Source organism: Antedon bifida, chromosome 2, assembly GCF_963402885.1.
Source record: "Antedon bifida chromosome 2, ecAntBifi1.1, whole genome shotgun sequence".
Taxonomy (NCBI): domain Eukaryota; kingdom Metazoa; phylum Echinodermata; class Crinoidea; order Comatulida; family Antedonidae; genus Antedon; species Antedon bifida.
The window spans coordinates 34,176,069-34,201,230 of record NC_136227.1 but is presented as its reverse complement, the minus strand read 5'-3'; the positions used below and the strand labels follow the sequence as shown (position 1 = coordinate 34,201,230).

The window sequence follows — 25,162 nt, the reverse complement described above, 5'->3', positions numbered from 1 at the left end:
TTGTGGCACACATTCTCAACAAACGAAGAGACATGCATATATTATTGCATAACAATTATAGAGGCGGCGTTCAAACGAATGGAAATTAAGACATTTGTACACGCGCGTCTACTTTTGTCCCTTCGGGCGTGGTTTCAGTAATGAAATTATTTTAAACAACGTTTTAGCACTGTAGTAGGCCTACTGTATAATGCAATTATAATTTACTTACTTTGAATCGATTGAGTGTGTAGAGGTCCCGGATGAACGTCTTATATCATTTCGTACTTCTGCTTTCTGTATTGTTTTTATCTCCTTTACAAGTGGCATCGCCACCATAATTTATAATAAACAGTATCGTAAAATAACTGTGCATCGATAAATTACCTTATAATGAAAGGAATCTATTTTTGTCGATGTACCACCAATGAAAGGAATATCTATGTTTGTCGATGGACCACTCTGATGATATAGAAGTCACTCCAGTCAGCGTTTTAATTTCGCTTCTTCAGTTTTATTATTTAGAGTCTCCGCGGCGAATCATTGATACTCAATATTCATTTATGCTAAAATCCAAAATAAAAAGTTAGAATATTTTGTGATAAATATTTTGTGATAAAATTTCCAAAATCGTTAAAGGTTGTGCGTATGATCGTCTGCTAGTATCTGTTAAACTGACGTTGTAACTTTTTTTTATGAACATCGGAACAAACAAGCGAATTAATCCAACAGACAAATGTGTTCATGTGTTTATTCTAACAACAGTTCTTATAAATGAAATAAATCCGATGTGAACGGACGGTTAGAGTTTCATCGATTCCAGTGCAGATGAAAGTCGTTACAAAAATAAACACTCGATCGTCGTAATACACTACATCACTAATGACGATTACAACACCTTAGGCAATCACAGACAGGAACCTATATGAGCTTTGCTCGATTCAACTCACAGGATTTTATTTTTAACTGAATCAACATTTTCTAATCAAAAACAAACAGTTCTGAATATTGCTACATTTCACTGTAACTAGGCTGTCATTAGACCGCACAGACCACCCACTGTGTTTATTGGTTAAATTCAATATGTATCTGCGCTCATAAATATAAATACGAAAATATTTCTTTTGTTGTGAAAGTAATTTAGAGAGTAATTTACATAAGATCCACCTGTAGACCTACAGCAAATCATTCTCATTTGTGACAAGACGTACTTAAAAGAAACTGTTACAAAATAGAGGGCGCTATACATAATTATTATTTCTTCAGAAATATCAGTGATAGAGATTTTGACTTTGGTGTTTTGATATTAGGCCTATTATAAATTTAATGATAATGAAAAAAATAATAAATTATTTCATTATAATTAATGTCATTATCATAATTTATGTATTTGCGACCAATGAAAACTAGAATAATATAATATAAAATGCATTTTGATCATGCAGGCCTATCTTTGCCATTTGTTTAAAACTGGAAGACGTTAATTTATAAGAACTATTTGAAATGCTTTTTGAAATTACTGTGTCCCGTTATAGCCATTTTGGCACTTGGTCACAATGAATAAACTAAATAAGAGTAAAAAAATGTGCTCTCCCTGCCTCAGCACTAAGGCCCTGCCACAACCTTGGGGTCGTTTCCACCACCACATCATCACCAGATGCATTGCCTTCTCAAGATGTGTGGTGGTGTTAGGGGGGACGTATAATTCTGTGAAACCCAAACACAGTTGTCGCATACCTTTAACTCTATTCCACCGACCAGCGTGGGAATCGAACCCACGACATACGTGTTGTCAACACGACGCTCAGGCGACTGAGCTAACTGGTCATTTTGGTTTTAACAAGGTTAATAAGATATTAATGACGTAATGATGAATTACGTAATACACGTATAAATAGACTATTATCAGTCATGTACTACTTTGTGGCGTAACGGGTGATGCTCAGGTTTGAGTGCTCTCAGCATTGGGTTCGAACCGCTACGGATATTTTTTTTTTTTTTGAATTGAAAATAAATATTGCTTTTCTTTTATATTGAAAATGAGATATTTTTTTTTATTTTTAAAAATCAGAAACAAAGTTGCATGGCATTATTAATTTTCCATTAAATAGACTGCCATAAAACCTCGAAAATAAACCCATGTGCTTCTTCATTTTTAGTACTCTTAGGTGGGCTTCTTTTCGACATGGAGTTCTTTTCGCGATTACTTTTGCAAACTAACAGAGGGGGCGAGCTGCTAGGTTCCCGCCCGTAAAATGTTTTATTTACATGATTTGAACAATCTTCTAATGTAAAGATTAACAACATCAAAGTTTAACAGTGTGGCGTGTTGACCGCGAATGACTTAACATACCATCTTCCCCATATACACCTGCACAAACTCATTTGCATAACAACGCACGGCATACCAAACTGTTAAAATAGAGCTGCAAGGTCCCCGAAAATGATTTTTTTAAACAATTTATATTTTTTGAATATTATATATTATTATATATTAATATATTGAATTTATATTTCATCGCGGGTGTACGAAACGGTTTGGTATGCCGTGCGTTGTTATGCAAGGTTGTGCAGGTGTAGTGGGAAAGATTGTATTGTCATTCGCGGTCAACACGCCACACTGTTAAACTTTGATGTTGTTAATTAAGATATTGTATTGTATTATATGTTATGAATAAACGTTTATGGTAGTTGGTGTGTATGGCCGCACTATACGTGGCGCTATACGATCTTTTATTTGGTTGTGACTGCCTTTAAGTTAGCTCGGGGTTTGTATACGCGCGGCGCCGATAATCTTTCTTTGATGATTCATCATCATCCCATTCATTTAATCTCACCGGTAGCTGGCGCTATGCTTGGCGATAAAACTTGGGAACGGAGTGTTTTTGTTATAAACTACCTCCAGTAGTTCGAGATTTTTTGTAGTATATATGGTGAAAGCTGTGTAACACAAACGTGAGTTCATAAATATTTTATTTATATATTCTATCTATTAATGACCACATTACCAATTTTTTAATTGAATATGTATTTAAAGTATAATAATTACGTTTGTTTTCTAGGCCCACAACTTCTTGATCAACTGAACGAAGAAAGTCGATTAGACAGCCCTTTTAAGGTTGGTCTGGGAAGCCTAGATTGATTGAAACCGGAACAGACAAAGAAATGGTATTAATTGTTTGATACAAAGTTATTACTTGTGGAATGCCTGTTTTAATCCAAATAATTATTATGTATTGTTTAACAGTGTAAAAACTACACTTTTTCTACGCTGCACTCTAAACACACACTCTATATAGTAGGTAGGCCTATTCTATATATTATTATATGTTTCAATTTGTATTGAATTGTTATAGGATGTGTTTTTAACTGTACGCCGCAAAAAGACTACTATTTTCCTGGATGCAAAGGAATCAAATACAGTGTACGATTTAAAACAAATGATTGAAGGCATAACAAAGCGTTCACCTGAAGATCAGAAGCTGTTTAAGAACAACGACCCTCTTGAGGACACAAAGACCTTGGGTGACTGTGGTTTCACTAGCCAAAATGCCAAGGCTCAGTCTCCAGCACAAGTTGGCCTAGCTTTTAAAACTGATGGTAAATTATATTTATTATAAATTACTGATATCTCTGACATGTAAATGAAAATTGTGACACTTTTCAACAGAACAAATACAATATACAGTATATTGCACACACTTTACTACCTCCTTTAAGCTCTGCCCACACTATCAAACTTTATGTGACAAAAAAATGTGATGTTTCCATATATGGACATGATGATGTCATATAACTACCGTATTTGGGCACATCAAACTTTTTTTGTGAAACTAGTTTGATAGTGTAGACAGAGCTTAAATGAAAAAAATGTTGATAATCAAATTATGTATGTAAAACTCTCTCCCTTTTTTTCAACAAACAAAATGTTCCACTTGCGCTTTCTCATGGTCAACCTATAAAACCTCATCTATATTATAAGTGAGAGAGAGTATACATTTGTTGTAAAAATGTTTTCTATTACATGTGTCCATACACATGTGGTGACTGGAAAGAAGTACTTAAAAACCTGCCTTGGAGTAGGTATCTGTGCTAGTATCAAATAATGTAATTAGTAAGTATTTATTTCTAATGCATTGTTCAGTTAAATAAAAACAGCTTAAAATTCTTTCTAAATTCATACTTTTGTTTTTTAGGGGAGGATGACTTTGAGGATCTAGAAATCATAGAATACTCGTGTCCACCAGAACTACCAGACGTAATGAAGCCGACAGATTCCAGCACAACTGTTGAACATCAGTCCTCATAAGTGTCTGTTTACACTGGCCATACAGTATACTTACTTCAGTCATCTAGACGTTAATACTCCAGTACAATTACTGTAGAACATAAACTCTCATGGCCACACATTACTTCCATTTACTTATAAACATTGAGTTGATATGATCCATGGTTTTTGTGTGCAAGCTTATCAGTTTACAAGCACCCACAGGGTCTAATGGCCCGTTCAGACTTTGTTATTATTTACCAGGGTGAGTTGGTTTCAGGAGCCAATTATCGCTAACTTTGATGGGTAGAACACCAACTTACCCGGGTAAATAACTTATAACTATCATATAGTTCAAGCAAGCTTCTGTACCTTAAGGTCTTATTCACACCTAAGACTAACTACAGTTAGTCTCCGTTCACCCATGTAAAGGAAGAAGTGTTGCATTGCAAAATTGAATCTCTGAGTTTATGTTTAATATGATACCATTTGGTGTATAAGATTAAAATAATACCGACTGCAAAAGTCCATGTGGAAGTTGAAACTTAACTTTTATGTAAAGTGTAATACGAATTTGATGAGTAACTAAAAATAGATATTCAGGCTATGAAGCAATTGAGCATAACAGACATCTGAGCATGCTCAAATCTAATATGTTGTAATAATTAACCATATTGCAAGTCCTACCAAACTTTTGGCATCTCTAGTATGCGCTGTTAGTTATCGTCCACACTATCCTAACAAGTGATGTATTATTATGTTAGCTAATAAATATTCTGTTTTGGAATGAAATGTATTAAATATTTTTACAGTTTTGTGATGCAGTTATTTGTTTTTATGTAATATGTCAATTTAAGTTTTATTTCAACACTATTGAGTCTAATCTTTACAAGGAACAAATTAAAGTATTATGTCATCAAACACAAATTTAATTTATTTTTACTACCAATCACAGCAGTTAACTGTAACCATGGAGTTATATATCAATGCTGTAACCATGATAATTTGTGATACAGTGCTGTATAAAACATGGAATTATAAAATAAATTTGATTTTTAAAAAAAACAGTATAGCGCCACCTATTGGAGTCGAATTTTCTGCACAGCTTAGCAGCTGCTCCCTGGATATCCCATCGTCTGACCTGGACCTATCTATGGAGACGGGAGTCGCCTGCTGCATTTCTGAGTCTCGTGTCATAATGTTATGTGTCACAATATTTTATCTATCAGATATCACAATTTTCCATGGAAAATTACTGCAATGTTTATTTCGAAATCCAAGTGTGAAAAGGGTGTGTGATGTAATTCAGTAGAAATGCAAGGTTATTACACATCAAGCATGTGAACAGAACCTTATTTAACCTAGGCAATACCATTGGCTAACCATTATCCAATCAGCGATAGCTACTCACGTGAATCGGGAATGCCCATCCGACTTTCACGCGCTGATAATTATTGACCAATGAAACTGTACAATTTTGTACCACGTGATGTAAACACGAGTCCCGTTTTTTTCTTTAATAAAATAAACGATGTAGAGATTGTGTGTGTGGTGGAAGATCGTTGTAATGGAAAATTGTTTGTTTTGATATAAATACACCATGATTTGGACTTGATTATTGCATAGCAAGATTAATTGAGACATTGCAGATATACTACATAGACATAATTGACTAGAATAAGAAAAAGTGTGTTTGCTCAGGATGTTTAACAATATGCTTTCACCCCATACAACTCATCTCATTGCGGGAGGGTAAGTTTGTTCAATATCCTATAAACTATAACTAGCCTATGCACGAAGAACAGGTCGAATTTCACCATTTGGCCTTCTTGTTGATTATGACAGTCTCCGACATTCTTCCTCCCTAACTAGCTTAGGCCTAGTGATGCCATTCATGGATGGCCTAACATATATTATTTGGTTGTAAATAAAATATTCAATAGGCCTAGCCCTAGCCTGGTAGTAATAAGTAGGAGAGATATCATGATATGATAAAGAAAGGCTAGGCTACATAATAATACTTAATAATAATACTTATAGCCTCTAGCTAGGCCTAGTAGTAGTAGGGCTAGAGGCCCTACCTACGTTTACCGTGCAACCATCACCTTTCCTTTCCCTCAACTCAATCAAAGAAACAAAATCCTAGATAGACGGGACTGTAGCCTAGCTAGCCTAGGCTAGATAGCTAAAGGAGTAGGCTAGGCCTAGGCCTAGGCTATCTGTCTCTTACATATTAGGCTAAACTTTAAATACTCTTTTAAAATAAATAACAATGTTAATGACTATTTCCTTTTTTACCACCTGTGATAGTAGTAGCAAGGAGGCCGAGTTGTAAAATATTATTATTTATTTTACAACTCCCTGGTAGTAGCCTAACAAATTAATATAAAAAACTTGAATCAATTGAAATTAATATTTTTTCTTCAGGTGTGGTGGTACCATTGGAGCTATTGTCACATGCCCTCTAGAAGTTGTAAAGACAAGGCTCCAGTCATCTCAAGAGGTTGTATTGACCACCAATGGCAACGTCCATCATGTTACAAAGAAAAACATCGGACTCATATCAGCAATAAGGTAGGTATATGGCCTACAGTAGGTAAAAATACTGATGATGCAGCATTGTCTTCTGTCTTTTCCACATTACGTTTACATGCTCATTTGAAAGCTCCCTATCTACTATATTAGTGTAAAATAGCACATTTTTTGTCCAGGCCTATCTATACCTGCATTATAAAACAAATATTTTATCTGGAAAGGGAGAGAGTACATACATAGGCTAGACATTGCTGGCTATATTTTGAAACACTACATTCTGATCTATCATCACTAGCAAGCCCATCATAGGGTAATGTGCCCTGCATGTGACAAACATGAATACATATTTACATTTGAGCATTTAGATTTATTAGTATTTTTTATCAGTCTGCCCTGACACATTCGAGTGTTGATAATAACTACATTACTTTATTTCTTTCACTTGAATTCTATAAAAGAAGATGGTCAATTTAAATTTAACATATTTCTTTTTTTATATAGAAATATTGTTAAAACTGAAGGTGTATCAGCATTGTTCAGAGGGCTGGGTCCGAATCTGGTTGGTGTTGCACCATCAAGGTGAGGCTCATGACAAAAATAAGTATGTTCACATGACCCATGTTGAAAACAATGTTAATCTTGTCAAGTTGACTACAATGGATGACCTTAGCCCTATTGTATTGTTTAACTTCAAACATTGAATCTTAGCTTAGTCTATTGATAATACAGTGTAGTACCTTTTAATCCAGCCTTTATACAATTCTAACTGTACAGACTGTAAAGCTCTGTCCACACTATCAAACTTTATGTGACAACAAAATGTGATATGCCCATACATAGACATGATGATGTATTGTCATATCACTACTTACCATATTAGCATATATCACAACCATAGTTGGGCACATCACATTTTTATTGTCAAACTAGTTTGATAATTTAGACAGAGCTTTAAAGTGATCATTGTTATAAAACATTCTATAGTGTTCATCATGTTTTTAATGTTGTTCCCCTGCCATTTCCTAAGCAAATGCACAGGTATTTTAATATTAAATGAACTGTTGCCCATTACAATTATAATGTTAACTGGTTAGTCCTTTCAGTATCTACACATATTATTTTTTTATTACTGAAAACTTTACAATATGTGTACATTTGATTTGTATTTGCAGAGCAATTTATTTCTTCGCGTATAGTGAGACAAAAACATTTTTAAATGCCAGATATCGGCCTGAAAGTCCTGGTGTACACCTGTGCTCAGCTGCATTTGCAGGTAGGATATTCATTACTGTAGCAATAATTTTTAAATTTTAATTATTTTTTATATCATCACAAACGCTGAACATCTTGTGACATAGCGCATATAACAGTACTTCTCCAATCAGAGCGATTATTGGCAAAATGTGCATAGGCTATTTATTTTTCTCTTCGTATCATTTTCTATAATTTTTTTCCATTTTTAATATACCGGTAATGGTAGATTATGTTTGTTAATGTTATCAAAAGTGCAATTCAGCTAATATTAATTTTCTGCAAAATTTTATAAATCGGTGATTTTCTATTTGTCCCAAAAGGATGGGTTCCACTGTAAAACTTTACGTAGTGTTTACAATTTGTTAATTGCAGTCAAAATACTGAAGCAGTTATTCATCGTTTCTTTAGTCATTGCATTGCAGGATACAATAAAAACAAACTGTGTTGTGAAGCTATATTCATAGGAAACCCAACTTCCTTTATAGCAACTGTTGCTTAAGGCAGATGGGAAAGATCTTAAAATGACTACAAACTAGAACTAACTAGTTTTAAATGACTTCATCAAAGTCAACCTTAACCCTTTACCTTACTTGACCTAAGTTCTTAATTTATTCTGTAAAGATAAATAAAATACCACACACAAAAAAACACTGCATTAATACTGTATTAGATTCTGAAAAATATCTATTATTATTCTATCTATCTAGTAGTATTAATTAATAGTGATAATATAGTATGAAAAGCACATCTACAGTATTCATACAACTGTTACTTACTAACTAACTTTTAATAAGTGACTGTGGAATCATCATTTTTGTTCATTTTTTATACAGAAGTGTATAACTTTATTAGAACTACAAAATGGCCTGATTTATTAATCTTCATTTTTTATGTTTTTGAAGGACAATAAATCTTATATTAATCAATAAATTAATTAAATTAATACATGTTTAATTAATGACTTTTATTATTTCTTCAGGGTTTACAGCCAGTACTTTAACAAATCCAATCTGGTTTGTGAAAACAAGACTACAACTTGATAAGTCGTAAGTTGATATTCCAATATTCTGTTGTTTTGCTTCAAAATATGAAAGTGTTTTTGATGAAATCGACCTCTTTATCTTTTAATTGACCTCATTAGCATAGAATGCCTCAATCTAATTTCGATTTAAATTTGTCGACCTATAAACCGTAGTGATGTGTGGAAAATAATCATGCATGCACAGAAGGTGTTCTGGATGAGGACCTCGAGGTGTAACCACTGAAGATGGGTGACAATGCTTAGGGTGAATAAATAATAAATTGCATTTGATATAGCACATCATGCCTCAAATCCTCAATGATGCAAGCAGTATTTCCATATATTAACAAAGCATCCATTGGATTAAGCTCGGATTCCATAGTTAATAGATTTACAATAACAATGTAATCTTGTTATGGGTTGGGATTATAATCGAGCTTTGGTTATACTTATTAACAGTATACTTCCTCAACAACTAATTATAATTGCCCTATATCAAGAAATCCTTTTTTTTTTCACCTGATAGTTATGTCGCAGTGATGATAATAAAAACTAAATATTAAATAAATTTATGATAAATATTTACATGATAACAATAGTTCAATTTTTAGAAAAAAAAAAGCAACTTTTTTTTGTCATTGTTAAGTTATAGACAGAACACGAAAACATGTTATTTAGTACAATGTAAAATATTATCTTGAGTTGACCGACTTATTTTCATCAAGGTCTATCATTAGTCAAACAATCTAAGTTATAACCCTTGGACCTTTATCAATGTCACTCAATACTATATGCTCTCTTTATCATATTGTATTGTATTTACCCCTTGTAATTTTAATTCATCCCTTCTTCACCTTAAAATAAAATATATTCCTCTATTTATTACTTGGACCATGTGCTGTACTTGTTATTGTGGCGATAGTAGAGATGTAGGATCGTGCTGAAAATAAGAATTTTCTAAAATAAAATAATACTTCCTGTTGAGTCTATCTATTGTCTACTACTATACATTTTGGCACTGTGAGAACACTAAAAAATAATAAAACTAGTAATATTGTCCATTGAAATTCCAGATTACTATTGCAGTCTCAACCCTAAACAATAGGGAAAAAAGTATCAATTGAAATTACAAACATTTTATGAGTTCTGTTGAAATTCCAGATTACTATTGCAGTCTCAACCCTAAACAATAGGGGAAAAAGTATCAATTGAAATTACAAACATTTTATGAATTCTGTTGAAATTCCCGATTGCTATTGCAGGATAAAGCCCAAACAATGGAACAAAAAGACATTCATTGAAATTACAAAAGTTATATGGGGTTTAAATAAGGTTATTTCTTGCAAAACTACTCATGCATGTGATTCTTAAAATGACTAAGTGATGACTTTCTAAAAATAGCTATACAGTACTATGTTTTCATTTTATGAAATCACTGATGAAATTTTGTAAACAAAATCATGGATAGATTTTGAATGCAATTTTCAAAAATGACAATCGGGGATGTAGCTACAAAAATCCTAGAGTGGATGCAAATAAGTTATGATTATAGTGGCAGGCTAGGTTATATTCATAGGTGGGTCCAAGGTCAAAATTAAGCTAGATAAGGTATATATTCTTATATAATGCATTACATTACTCAATGCCCTGAACATCACAAATCAATAACATGAAAGGAGATATGAAATACATGAGTTTTTGTCAAACTAATTAGATAGTCTAGACAGAGCTTTAAAATTCCTAAACAATGTAAATCAAAGTACCAACCGAATAAATACATTTTCAAAGGGCATGTTACGTATGATCTCGTCGTTTGACAGGAAGCTTGATTCAAAGTTAATTAAACAATTATATTTATATATTATATATTATACTAATAATTTTTGTACAAGCTCGGTAAGAGTATTATTTTATGATATCAGATTTTTCAGTTTAATGTTTTTCTTTCAAAATAGAACAAAAGAAGGCAGCAAAGTCTCTGCAGGATCTATCATCAAGAAAGTGTACAAGACAGAAGGTGTGCGGGGATTCTACCGCGGCGTAACCGCTTCCTACGCAGGCATCTCGGAAACCGCTATCCATTTCATGATTTACGAACAGATCAAAGTGTGGCTACGAGACGGCAAGACTGATTATGACAATAAAACGTTCAAGGACTTTGTAAGTTTTATGGGGGCGGCAGCAGTTTCAAAGTCGAGTGCTTCAATACTTGCATACCCACATGGTAAGATTTTAATACAGTTTTATGATTGATCATTTTAGGCAAACACCCACTTTAATCTAGTAAGTACCATCTTTCACCCTCGTAGCATTTCATAGTTTTTCAATACTCAATACAGTGGAACCCTCGTTTGGGACACATTCACAGAATATTTTCTCATGAAATGAACAAATAGAAATATATGTTTAACACTATGGCCAACACCTATTCAAGGGACTCATCTATTACTCCATTATTATGTTGTCCGCCCCTTAATAAGGGTTATTTTTCATAAACATTATCTGATACAGTCCTCATATTTTATTTACTTAATCGGTTGACGTAGTATAATTTATATTCACACTGAAGAAATATTTGCTGATTCTTTTTTTTTCGAAACATTTTAATTTGCAGAAGTCGCAAGAACAAGATTACGAGAAGGTGGCGATAAATACAGAGGATTTTTTCAAACATTAAGAACAGTTGCGCATGAAGAGGGCGCTAGAGCCCTGTATGCCGGACTCACTACGCACCTCGTGCGTCAAATTCCAAACACTGCTATTCTCATGGTGACATACGAATCAATCGTCTACCTTCTTAACTCATGATTGTTTAAATTTAAAACGAAGCGAGTTAAATCACTCAACGATGAACGGAAAGGTGCAATCAAAATGTTTTAATAATGCTATCAGTGCAAGGTTTTAAATTTGAGAGATTTTTGACAAGATTTCAAACGATCTTATGAAGATGCTTGTAATAACATGAATACTGTGGAGTTGACAAATGTGACATGAATTAATCATAATGGAGGATGCATATAACATGAATTATAACCATAATGAAGGATGCATATAACATTTATATCGGGTAGATGGTTCGTTAAATGGTATCTCACATGGATGACACATGCAACATTAATGATAATGTTAAGCATACATAAACTTCTGGGTCGTGTTCTTAGTTCAAGTCAACTGTTGACCAACTGGTGATCAATGTGTTATGATTTATAAGTGGTTACTAAACAATGAACAAATCGCAGTGACATTTGAAAGAGTTTATAAACTATTCAGACTTGAAATAGTTCAAGTGAAAGGTCATTCGTAAATGGCGCTAATTACGTGTTCATAATTCAAAAGACTGCCAGTGTGCATTGAACCATGGAATGACCCAGTTTAAGAACGATGTCATTAAGCTATGCAAAAAAATTGGTTTCAGATTTGAAGAATAGACAATGATTACTAATACTACTAGTGGGTTGATGATATATATATGAGAAAGTATGGGACAGAGTATATTTACTTCATAGGGAATATGGTATAGAAATGGATATTATGATATTAAAAAATATTAAATGTATTCTACATGAAATGTATACAAAAAGGGCATATGATTGTACAATGTAAAAAAGTGTATACATGTTTGATTGCAGTTTTCTGCTTATAATTCCTCTAACATTGAAAATGTTTTATAGTTGCTTCCTAATCAGTCTTGACATTAGCCTAATGTATATGTATACATGCACCTTCTTAAGCTATGTCTACACTATCAAACTAGTTTGACAAAAAGTTTTGATGTGCCAAAATATAATAGTCATATTTGGGCACATTTTGTTGTCACATAAAGTTTGATAGTGTAGACAGAGCTTTAGGCAAAAGAAATATTGGAATGTCTGTTGTGGCAACACTGATATACTGTATCATGCTTACATTGTACATACTTAATGTAAATCAGTAATACTGTGATACAGGCTAGATATTTCCTCGTATTTTCAACATAATTTAGTGAAGGTTACGGAACTTGACGGTATGAGGAAGATAATTGTGTAATATACACTGATGACGAGTGATACTATAAAACAAGCCTTTAAAGATGACAAATGCACATTATTGAGGGTCATTACAACACGGTCAACCTCTTATTCATACCGTCTTATTTTGAAACACGCTCGCTATTAATATACTGCCATAGTTATGTCTAAACTAATGTACTTTGTGAACAGATCCACAAAGTATGGTGCAATCTGATCTAAGGCTCTGTCCACACTATCAAACTAGTTTGACAAAAAAATTGTGATGTGCCCAAACATGGTGGTGATATGACATCATCATTTCCATGGGCACATCACGTTTTTTTGTCACATAAAATTTGATAGTGTAGACAGAGCTTAACTTAACTAAGGACTAATGTATAGTAGTTGATTTAAGTGCTGTACTATCATGTTTGATTTGTGCGGTTCTCATTCAGTAAAATTAACATTTTGTCTAGCTGAGTAATATCTTTACAATAATTCTGTATTCATTTGAATAGAGGTTGGTTTAAAAAAAAACAGTATTGGATTCTAATGGTGTTGTACTACAATGTAATAAACCCCATTCAGGTGTATATAAGTAGTTTTCTTACTAGGATTTCCTCTGGATGAATTTCCAAATTATATGTTCTACTACTAAACGTTTATACCTTTAAAAATATACTTAAAAATTGAAATAATTATGTAAAGAGTTGTATAATGATGAATTGAATATTTACCATATTTCATTCATATCACAATCTTATTTGTTCTATTGATCTGTCTAACAGATTATTTTGTTCAGTTATTTCCGAACAAACTGAAAATGACAAACTGCAGTAATAGTTAATACTTCCACGTTGAATGCCAAAATATGTTTTAGTTTGGTTATAATTTACTGTTTGTTTAATACAATTTTGTTTAGTGTTCATTTTAAAAAAAGTCAATTTGTTTTCATTTATCAATTTTAAAACTGAAAAATTTAACCCCACCACAGGTTTTCTTTTTTTATTTTCTGTCATAATTATTAGTTGATAATATTAAGAAATGTTGTATATTTCATCAAGAAATGCCATGAACTGGTAAAAACACAAGTTTTTTGTAGTTTCATAAAAACTGAAGAAACTAACCCACCACAGGTTTTCTTTTTTTATTTTCTGTCATAATTATTAGTTGATAATATTAAGAAATATTGTATATTTCATCACGAAATGTCATGAATTGGTAAAAAAACATGAGTTTTGTTGTAATTGTTTTAATGCCTTTGATGTAGTATCCAAATAATGATCCATGTGTACCAACAGTACTTGTATTTAGTGTAAATATGTATATATATATACTCTTTTATTAATCATTTGAAAGAATATTAAAATTTATTAAATCAAATGTTTGGATCGATGTCTTTTTATGACTGGTTATTGTTCATATGTAGTGATGGTGTACTAGGCGAGTGAGTGGCCGAGCGGTTAAGACAGTGGAACCGTAATTAAGTAGCCATAACATCAGCAAGGGTTTGAGGCTCGCTTGCTCCATGTTTCTGGTGGTAGAACAAGTCTTCTCGGATAAGGACTATAAACCGTAGGTCCAGTGTACACATGTAGCTCATGTGCACCTTAAAGAATCAAGTAGGTGTTTACTGTTCCCCTGATGTACTAGTACACACACAGCCACTGATCATAACTGGGCCTTCTGGGAGAGGCTACCTAATATATATATACCCAAATAATAATAATAATAATACAGGCCTACTTCCATGTACAGGTACTACCAAAATAACTTGAAAAAAAAAGATGTTTTCGGATATGCCACTGCTGAAAACCTATTTAAACCTACTTATAAAATATAAACACCTGACAAAGACAGTTTCACTGTATTAAACTCTTAGCAACATTAGGCCTACCGTAAAAACTTTGAAAAGAGGCAAGTTACTTGCTGTTGAATGCGTATGAAATAAAAAAACAAAATTTATATCCATCAAAAACTTGATTTATTTCTAGGCCTACTTGGGAAAACTATACCAAGCTTGACTAGTCTGTCTCATGTGAACTAAGTATGACTCAAAATCAAAAGGAAGTGGCCTAGCAAACAGCCTCCTAAAGTTAATACATAATTGATAATACATGCCTACATAAACTAATTCTTTGATCTTCGTATCTGATGTATATTATGTCTATCGTTGGGCTTGTAAAAGGTAAAGTAAATTACTCACTTTAATGTCTAATTTGCATGAAGAAAGAAGCTGACTTTCTTGAAAAATTCGCCGGACTTTTTTTTCATAAAACAGTCCAGTGATCTGATTGGTCAAAAGTCAATGAAACAGACGACCCAAGCTTAAATTAGCCGAGTGGCGGTAGCTTCTTAAACATTAAATAAATAATTAATACAGTACCTTAAGTTTCAATACAATTTTAACAAATGATTATTTCTTTTTTTTTATTTAAATTTATAATATTACACACACAACACAAGGTTTTTTATTAGACATTTTTAGGAAAGACTCTCATTTTGATGAGAGGGCGCTAAACTGAAATTCTTCTTTATCAGGTGGCAGGTGGTGATGTCCTGTTTATAGAGAGGGCGCCAGACTGAAATTTGTCTTTATCAGAGGCATGCGAGTACATTTTATTTTATTTCAGATTCAACAAAATTGATTTCAGGTTCAACAAACATATTAAAACGTTTATAAATTATATAACCAACTTTCTTACGTGTGAAAACTCGGACAAATGAAACAAAATAAAAATTTTTCACAAGAAACTTAAAACTAAATGATACAATTGAAAAGAAACAAAGAATTGATCATTACACCAAAAATATGTTTTATGTAATTTCTTTATTTTATATATTTATTCTTCAGAACAAGAGATTAAAAAATAGAAAAACAAAAAAATATGCTTAAGCAAATCCCTGGTCCATTTGATTGTCATAATGCAACAAAAATAATTTTACAATATTGTATAACTTTTCTTTAAAAGTCTAAAATTGTTCAGGTTTTGGGGGCGGGTCCATAGTAGCACCACATAGACTTTCTTCATCATCAGTATTTCCATCTCTGATCGGAAGGAGTAGGATTAATGTTAGCAGACCATATCCAGTACAGTCCTGTTCAGGAAATTACTATCTCATTTAGTTAATATAAAGATAAAGTTAGACATCATACAACAAGACATATAATACATATAAAATATGTTTTCCATTAATACTTCATGCAACTAAACTATAACAAAATTAAATATTTAAAAATGATTAATTTTCATTTTTGGGTATAAATTTTATGTACTGTACCTTTATCAGACAAGGTAATAACTAGTCTATCTCAATATGAAATATGTATAAATTCAACTATAATTCTCCATGTCAAAGGCCATACAATAATCCCACGGAAAGGGTTTGCTTTAGTAGGCCTATAAGACCAGTGTTGTATCCTCCGGTAACGTAACCAGGTACAGATTGGGGGAAGACTAATAATACATGAACACCACAATGCAGTTTATATCTGCATTATTAATAGTAATACATTTATAGCTATATTTATTATTTTATGTGTAGGTTTATTTATAAGAAAAACCTAACAATATTTTAAATTACACGTAAAAATAATTTAACCATAAAACTTCAATTTAACATAATTTAGTTGAAAAAATTTAAATACTGAAAAAGTTTAAAGGCACATTTTAAAATGAAATGAATGAAACAGTAATTGCATATACTATAGTCTCAAATATAGTTTATTTTTGTAGAAATAATATTTGGTCTTCTTAAATGACCGATCAACTTTTCTAAAACTGGAGCAGCTAGGTCATTGGTCCTGAATTATTATACAGATTTTGATTTTGTTTATTTATGATCATAGAAAAATATATTTATGATGAACTTGTCTTATCAAAATACTGTTAACCATATAAAACTCTTCATGGACTACCCCTTTTTTTCTTTACATAATATTTATACAAACTTTCTCCATCCAAACATATTCAAATTTATCAAATTAGATATGCATGAACAAATGCTCAGTAAAGCATATCAACACACTCATTCAAGCATGTCATTTGACCTGACTTGACACACTGTTTATTGTACTTTGAAAGCATTTTGTTTTTCTTTGAAAGCCTGCTTCCTTATTTTTGACTCTTCTTGTTCCCGTTTTCTTTCTTCTTGTTCTTCCCGGATTTCCTTCTCAAATTTATCGGATGCTGTTATTTGATGGATCTGAAACATTAAAAATAAAGGAAATTGTTTGCAATATATTCATTATGTAAATTTAGAATACTACGTTGACGAACTCTGACTGACCTTTGCTTCAAAGAAGTCCTTAGCACCAGATACCCCACTCTCGTCTACGTCGATCTCCGTCAATTTCGCCAACTCGCACAATCCACTATCTGCGTCCAACTCACCCGCTGCAGCCTTCCTGAATATTAACAGAAACTTGAAAGAAAACAAGTTATGTTATATATTTTAAAATAAATTAAAGAACACATAAAAAGCAGTAAAGTAGCATTCAATGTAATATTTACTTTACTTTCCAAAATTAAAATCAAACTTACTCTAAAGCTCTGTCTACACTAACAAACTTTATGTGACAAAAAAAATGTGATGTGCCCATATACATACATATCACTAGCATATTTGGGCATATCACTAGCATATTTGGGCATATCACTACCATATTTTGGCATATCACTAGCATATTTGGGCATATCACTACCATATTTGGGCACATCACTACCATATTTGGGCACATCACTACCATATTTGGGCACATCACTACCATATTTGGGCATGTATGTACTTACTTCTCTGAAGTTGATCTTTGAGTCCAGATCTTCGTCAACCTCGTGTATCATGCCTTTGAGTGACATGTGAGTTTGAGGCGCTCCTAGTTTCTCCATCATCATCTTCAACTCCATCAGGTCAATGAACTTATCGTTGCCAACATCATACCTTTTAATAAAGAAAAACAAAATATTATGTTTGATAAATCGCTAGGCCATCATCAAGAGTAAACTTACTATATCAGAATCCTTACTGTTTTTCCATCTTTAATTAAATAAATTCTAAATTCTTTGGAAAAAATGCAACAAATTATCATTTAAGATTAAAAAAAAATTACTGTACAGTATCTAATAGTAATATTAAGGAGGAGATTCTCAAATACACACTGAACAGTACAAAGCTCTCTTTCTACACTATCAAACTAGTTTGACAAAAAAAAGTGTGCCCAAATATGGTAGTGATATGACATCATCATGTCCATATATGAGCACATCTCATTTTTGTCACATAAAGTAAGATAGTGTAGACAGAGCTTTAGAATTTCAATTACTAAAGTCTGGTAAATCAAAAAATAATCTCATCTCATTTTAGATCAACTGTTTCTGTGTATAGGGATAATTTGACATTTTCACATCCCCATCAAATTGACCTAGATCACTGAACTAGTTGCTATGGTAACTGTACACTTAATACTTTTGAAAGAGGTCTTGTGCACTTTGAGTGCTCTCAACTTTTATTTTTAGTAACTGTTTAATTTGAAGAGTTTTAATCCACAATATTTTGTAGATCAATTATTTTGTTTTTATTTCATACACATCTAACAGCGAGTAACTCGCCAATTACAGGATGGATAAACTATTTAATAATTTACCGTGCTTTATAAACTCTATAAATATAAAGTCTCATTTGAGGCTTAGGGAATGGAGTTAAGTTGAAAGAGTTAGGATTGAACATAAAATATAAAACAAAACAAATTGAGGCTGGTGTTAGCAATTTTAAATAAAGAATTTAATAGAAAATTTAAAAAAATGCTAAAGCTCTGTCTACACTATCAAACTAGTTTGACAAAAAAAGTGTGATGTTCCCAAATATCGCAGTGATATGCCCAAATATGGTAGTGATATGACATCATCATGTCCATATATGGGCACATCACATTTTTTGTCACATAAAGTTTGATTGTGTAGACAGAGCTTTAAAGTCTGAGGCTACAGACAAAAATAGATTCTTTTTTTATGGAAAATTATTTTAAATAGTGAAACTAATATCAAACTTAGTCATGAGCTTACAGTGGTTACCCTGCAACTTATACAAAATCTGGATCAACATTTCCAAATTTAGAAATTTTGAAGGGAAAAAATGAATCATCAGCTGACATGTCGTAAACTGCAAGAAACAGAGCGATGACATTAGACAGGAAGTACAAGGAAACATTTACTTTCCTTATAAAATGTAGAAAAAAATCTACAAAAACAAATCAAAACTATGAACATCAAGGGGCAGATATGTATATCACAGAATTTACTAACTGTATTAAACCCTTTGAAGATGTGAGGTTTCTACCCCAAGTGAGGCTAAATAAGGTATTTTTAATAGTTTTAGGAAAAATTCAAAATACAGTTCTATGACTGTAACTTTCTGCAATTGTTGGTTTTATTGTTATTTGAAATGTTTAGGCCTCGCTTTCCGAAATATTCCCTTTTTTTTAACCAAATGCTCAAAAAGTGCAATTCATTCACCCCAAATACATACATATACGGGCTTCGCGTTCAGGGACAGTAAATTACCCCGTATTGGACACGAACAAGTCTGCAAAGGGTTAAAAAATGAGGAATACAGTATCCATAATTTAATGATAAAAAGTCAGTTTAAGCAAGGTCTTCTGTTTGGATGGGTCTATTGAATAGTCGTTTTTATTATTAAATTATTATATTTTAAAAATAATAATTTTTGATCATCAAAGTTGTTACTAATCTATTGTAACACTTTTGTTTCGAATTGCAACAATCTAGGACCTGGACCACCTACTACGCATATTGCAAGTAATTCTTAATTGGCTCAAATCTGACCGTAGTCATTAGTGTAAGCTTGGTGGTGTGGAGGTATAAATGCCAGGTGAAAGTTGTGGGTTCGAGTCGTCCCAAAATTACTATTTATCATTATTTCACGTTTAGTACAATTGCGTCAGAGTAGGGTCATCCATTGAACTTAATATAATATAATGTTTACAGTTATTGAATATTGTAACAATGGCATTCACAAAAGATACTATTCTAAATATTTTATTCTGCAAAAACCACTGTACCAGCATAAATTGGAATTGACTATTTATTCAATTGAGTTGTAGTAGTACGCTACTAGTGTATATTCTATTAAGGCAATCTAACAGGATACTGAACTCCGGAGATCAAAGGGTTTATCTGTGGCTGCGACACGATCAGTTCCACGGCCCTTAACAGACAACGTGCGCCACAGAGAATATGTACATAGTACAGTACTGTTGGTATTTGTCGCAGCCAGACATATGATCAAAGGACTGTTAGGAGTTCCTATCTTGACAAGGCGAGCTCAATGTCCTGTTGTATGACATTGATTTTAAGTTTATACTCAAATGACAACTCTTGGGATATAACAAGGAAACACAATCACAGAAAACAAATACATGCTGGCATAATAATCCCAGGAATAAGGGTCTTTTTTCTATTAACAAAAAAATCAGTCAATCATAAAGGAACGAGGAAGTACCTTTATTTAATAACAATAAAAGGGAAAAATAAAGAAATCACAATGGAGTTAGATACTGTTATCTTTTCAATGTCAATACCAAAAGTTTAATCTTGAACATGATATATTAAATACCCATTGAATACTAGGTGAAACCACAAGATAAGTACATAACATGATAAGGGACTTTCCCTATGTTTTTACATACAGTTGGCACTATGTACAGATCACCATTGATCATTCAATTATTAGGAGGGCGAGGGGGTGGTGTTATACTACTAGTACATTGTTTTCGTATATATTTTTTGTTATACCCAATAATCCATGCAACAATTTAAATAAATCATAAGGGGGTTTCCCCACAATATTTTAACATAAAGTTTTGCAACAGTGTTTATGATTGAAGGTAAATAACGAATTGAGATTAGACCCAATGTGTGTTTTTCCAATATTTTATTTTTGTGTAAATTACAATGAAGGATCTTATGCACTCGATGAAAGATTCATGCAAAAATTTTTTAATTAAAACCAAAAATCTTCTTAACATAATAGGCCTACTATTAAACCATGGACTTAATTTACTAATTTATAGGTCCATGATTAAACAAAAAAATAAATTAAATAAAATTAAATTTCAAAAATGAAATAGTTTCATAAATTAGGCCTATATCTAGGGACTGAAAATGTTATGCTCCAATAATCTCTTTGTCCCTTTAGTACTAATTAAGCATACTTCAGTACACTGACAGTAACATGTGTTGCTAATGTATAGAGATTTAGTTGATTAATACTTACAATTAAATGGTCGTAGTAACAATATTATCTACAAAAAGGTAGTTTACTTGCAATAATAGAAAAACTTGTAGGCCCGATCGATTGTTGGATAGTTTTTTAAATCTTTCATTTCTCATTCCGACATTAACTTTCGATTTATATTCAAGAGTTGACAATTGACATGCCGTTTTAGGTATCGCTATTACTCAACCTACCAAACTACAGAGCGTAAAACAAAACACCTACTTTTTAAACATTTTCTCGTATTCCTTGATTTGTTTCCGTGAAAACTCTTTAAACTCCGTGTACGGATTCCACGGGCCTGTCTTGTTCGCTGGGACCTCCTGGCCTTCATTGATCGCATCCCGTCTAGCTAGTTTTTCTGCTAGTTCGTTTGTCGCCATAATTTTACTTTTTGTTCAAACAAACTCAACAATATACGTTAAAACTATGAGCTACAAAATGAAGTGATTCTTTTGCAGAATAGAACTCAATTATTGTAATACTTCCGCCTTGTACGATTGCGTTGTTATACCCACTCAAACAGGTTGATTGTTATCGACCACCTCTCTCGTTTTGTTGTTTTGCTTACTTACTTCCGTGAAGCACAGTCTAACATGATTGCGCGCGCTACTACCAGGAAGTTCCATTTTATAGGTCAAAGTTCAGCTAATTTAATTTAAGTTAAAACAATGACATGTAGTTATTCTGGGATAATTTCCGTCTAAAAATGTATGTAAGGTTAAAGAAACGTATCCTTACACTTGTAACGTTGATACTTTTGTGTTAGAGTATACCTTTAACCGGAAAAAAGATATAAACTCCCTGTTTAATAATGAACCCTGCCGAACTCTCCGAGAAATAACCGTAATTAGTTCTCAGCTGATATTAACTATATTAATAATTCAGCACAAATCTGTGAATCAAGGATACGAGGTGTGCCGAACTTCTTTTAGTTTCAGACAGTAAAAAATAAAAAATCTTGTAATTTGAATTATAGATCAACTAGAGTATCCATCCATTGATTTAACTAATAGTATACTATAATTAAAATTAAAATATTAAGATTGTTTATAGTGTTGTAGGCCTACTTTAAATAGACAACACTTAAGATGAAGTGTTCGATTTATACTTGGTTCCAACTAGAGACGCAACACAAGGACGTAACGCAACGTTCATTGACCAATCAAGCGATGGATTATTCGAACGGTCGCTTTCATTGGCCAACACGCTGCGTTGCCTTTACGTCCTTGCGTTACGTCCTAGTGGGAACCAAGCTTAACTAAGTGACGCAACGCAAGGACGTAAGCGCACTTTTGACCAATCACAAGAAGCAATAGATTATTCGAACTCTTGCTTGTGTGATACCTCGCTTGCTATTGGTCAAATCACTTTTCTTGCGCGTATATCCTTGCATTGCGTCATAGAAAAGTGTGTGCGGCGGACATCAAGCTAACAAAACAGATACATAATAAGACAAAATACGTTGTGTAATGATTTCGTCCACACTGGTTATAATATAATAATAAATATAGGTCTTAATTAATTAATGAAGTCCATTATGCTGGTATTAACTTATCATAATATTTATTGAATTGTTATAACAATACTAATGTCTGTAACTCATGTAACAATAATTATCATATACGCAGTCTTCGTTTGATTGTGAAGGTCGAAATTAAAACAATTTGGAGATAAGCATTTTGAAGAAGGAAAGTTCAGAAATCCTGCTATATCTTTTTCAATGATTTTCTCAACACTATAGTTTGTATTGTCTTGAAATGTGCCTTTACAGTAGTGGGGTGGGGTTGTTAGGGAGTGGGGTGGGGGGGGGGGGGGGTTGTATTATCAATAGCAATATCAAGTGATACATTTAAAGACTTGAAAACTAAAACTTTAGTCATTTCTAAAGCCAATTGAGCATGGTCGGCCTACTTCTATCTATTTACTTTTACCATTCTATGTTTATTAATTTTACAGTACTTTTAAAGACTAGACTAGACTAGACTCTTCTGCGTCTCATTTTCTTTCTTGTTCTTCGGAAATGTTCTGTCTCCTCAATGTGCAGTGATCAAAGAGGCCAACTGATGTGAATTTACTTCTACGTATACTGTAATTAAAAAGAAAATCAATGTAGGCCTGCAGTAGAATTATTGACAAAGGAGGCTGGTGCTGACATCTGTCACTATTCACGTATTTTCAGGTATTAGGCAGAAAAGGCCTAAAAGTGAAACTTTTTGCCGCACCCCCAACAACAATTACACCACTCCCAGCCTCCGCTCTTGTGAAACTGTTGTTAAGGTTTAATACATGAAAGATGTTGTCACGATCTACAACTTGGTTCGCACGAACGCAACAACGTAATCACAAGGAACAGTTCGATGATCAATCGCGTCCATTGGTCAAATAACTTGTTGCGCGCTTATGACGTCCTTGCTTTGCGTCCAAAGGAACCAAGTGAGTTTAGGTCTAATTTGATGAAAACAATATTACAAAGGAGCCATAATATGCTTGATATGATTGCGAAAAGAAGATAGAAATGTATTCATGGCTTGGAATTTAGAGGACGACGAATTGAAGGTATGGACATTATGTAGAAAGAGGGAACTACAATAAATGTGGTTAGAGGAAACGAGAAACTTTACAGATTGGATAAATTGAAATATAATAATGATGGTATAACTGACCTTCCTTATTACTGAGACACGTTACCACCGTCATTTAGGTCTGTCAATTTCGCCAAATCATACAATCCACTGCCTTCTTCCAACTCACCAGCTGCAGCCTTCCTGTATATTAACAGGAACTTAAAAGAAAAAAAATGTATGTTATTTATCTAAACCTTTGTCTTTCACGGAACGAAAGACGGCGTCGTTCAATTCTGTGTAATGATTTTCCATTTTTTTTACAACTTTCTTCCGTTCCGTAAAACGGAACAAGTGTGAACGCAGCCTAACTTTATGCATTTTTTGTCCCCCTTGGTAAACCATTTACTTCTTTGAAGTTGATCATGCCATCAAGATCTTCGTCCACTTCACGTATCATCTCTTTCAGTGACGTGTGAGTCTGAGGAGCTCCTAGATTCTCCATCATCAGCTTTAACTCCGTCAGGTCAAGGTATTCATTATTGTCAACATCATACCTTTTAATAAAGAAAAACACAAATCAAAACCATGTCCCTCCGTGTTTTTAATATTATTTATGAAGTCGCAGTATACTTAATCAAAGACAAAATTATAGTGTTTTTTTCAATTTTACATCATATTTTACTTGAAAATAACGTGTTCATTCACAGACTTGAATAACGGTGATCCTCAAACGTAAACTGAATGAAATACTAACACTTACTTTTTAAAAATTGTATTATATTCTTTGATTTGGTTTATTGAAAATTCCGGAAACGCACTGTACGGATTCGAGCTACTACTCCCACTGAGCTCCTGACTTATGTTGAGTTGATCGTTTGTCGTCATTTTTGTTCAAACTTGTTCCGCAAAACACAGTTAAAACTATAATTAAGGCTATGTTGATATAGATTTGCGGTACACTGGGTATGTTAGTTCTGACAACGTTTCGATGAATATGCTTCGATCGTCCTTATTACACTCAGGAATGAGGAGAATACGGAAAGTCCAGGAATGGATAGGGGATCGAACTAAGCCGGTGATTTGTGAATGCAGTCAAGGCTATATAACAAAGGTGGAAGAGATTTGAGCTAAGAAGAGCATTGTTTCACATGGACAACTGTGCATAGAAACTACCTGTGTTTATTGAGGTGTGAAACAAGCTAAAAACAATACAAACAATACAGTAGCATTCTGGAAGCTGTGGACTGGCCAAATATAA

At 32.9% G+C, this 25,162-nt stretch overlaps 4 protein-coding genes across 4 annotated transcripts; 2 read left to right on the top strand and 2 right to left on the bottom strand.

Moving 5' to 3' along the window:
* The first annotated feature begins 2,814 nt into the window (after positions 1-2,814).
* On the top strand, positions 2,815-5,070 carry LOC144834853 (elongin-B-like). Its single transcript, XM_078689817.1, has 4 exons — positions 2,815-2,934; positions 3,042-3,147; positions 3,336-3,579; positions 4,176-5,070. The coding sequence occupies exons 2-4, from the start codon at positions 3,145-3,147 to the stop codon at positions 4,286-4,288; spliced, it is 360 nt and encodes a 119-aa protein (XP_078545943.1). The 5' UTR covers positions 2,815-2,934; positions 3,042-3,144; the 3' UTR covers positions 4,289-5,070.
* Positions 5,071-5,548: 478 nt separating this feature from the next.
* LOC144834840 (solute carrier family 25 member 36-like) lies at positions 5,549-12,613 on the top strand. The gene is made up of 7 exons (XM_078689801.1): positions 5,549-5,998; positions 6,674-6,820; positions 7,283-7,360; positions 7,954-8,054; positions 9,015-9,081; positions 11,012-11,280; positions 11,671-12,613. Exons 1-7 carry the CDS (start codon positions 5,949-5,951, stop codon positions 11,862-11,864), a joined length of 906 nt encoding a protein of 301 aa, XP_078545927.1. The 5' UTR covers positions 5,549-5,948; the 3' UTR covers positions 11,865-12,613.
* Positions 12,614-15,856: 3,243 nt separating this feature from the next.
* Positions 15,857-21,913, bottom strand: LOC144834850 (EF-hand domain-containing protein D2-like). Its single transcript, XM_078689813.1, has 4 exons — positions 21,563-21,913; positions 17,839-17,986; positions 17,336-17,470; positions 15,857-17,251 (listed from the first exon to the last, which is right to left on the bottom strand). Exons 1-4 carry the CDS (start codon positions 21,718-21,720, stop codon positions 17,114-17,116), a joined length of 579 nt encoding a protein of 192 aa, XP_078545939.1. The 5' UTR covers positions 21,721-21,913; the 3' UTR covers positions 15,857-17,113.
* A 910-nt stretch (positions 21,914-22,823) lies between these two features.
* On the bottom strand, positions 22,824-25,152 carry LOC144836279 (EF-hand domain-containing protein D1-like). Its single transcript, XM_078691535.1, has 4 exons — positions 24,665-25,152; positions 24,311-24,458; positions 24,004-24,122; positions 22,824-23,426 (listed from the first exon to the last, which is right to left on the bottom strand). Exons 1-3 carry the CDS (start codon positions 24,787-24,789, stop codon positions 24,012-24,014), a joined length of 384 nt encoding a protein of 127 aa, XP_078547661.1. The 5' UTR covers positions 24,790-25,152; the 3' UTR covers positions 22,824-23,426; positions 24,004-24,011.
* Between the last annotated feature and the right edge of the window lie 10 nt (positions 25,153-25,162).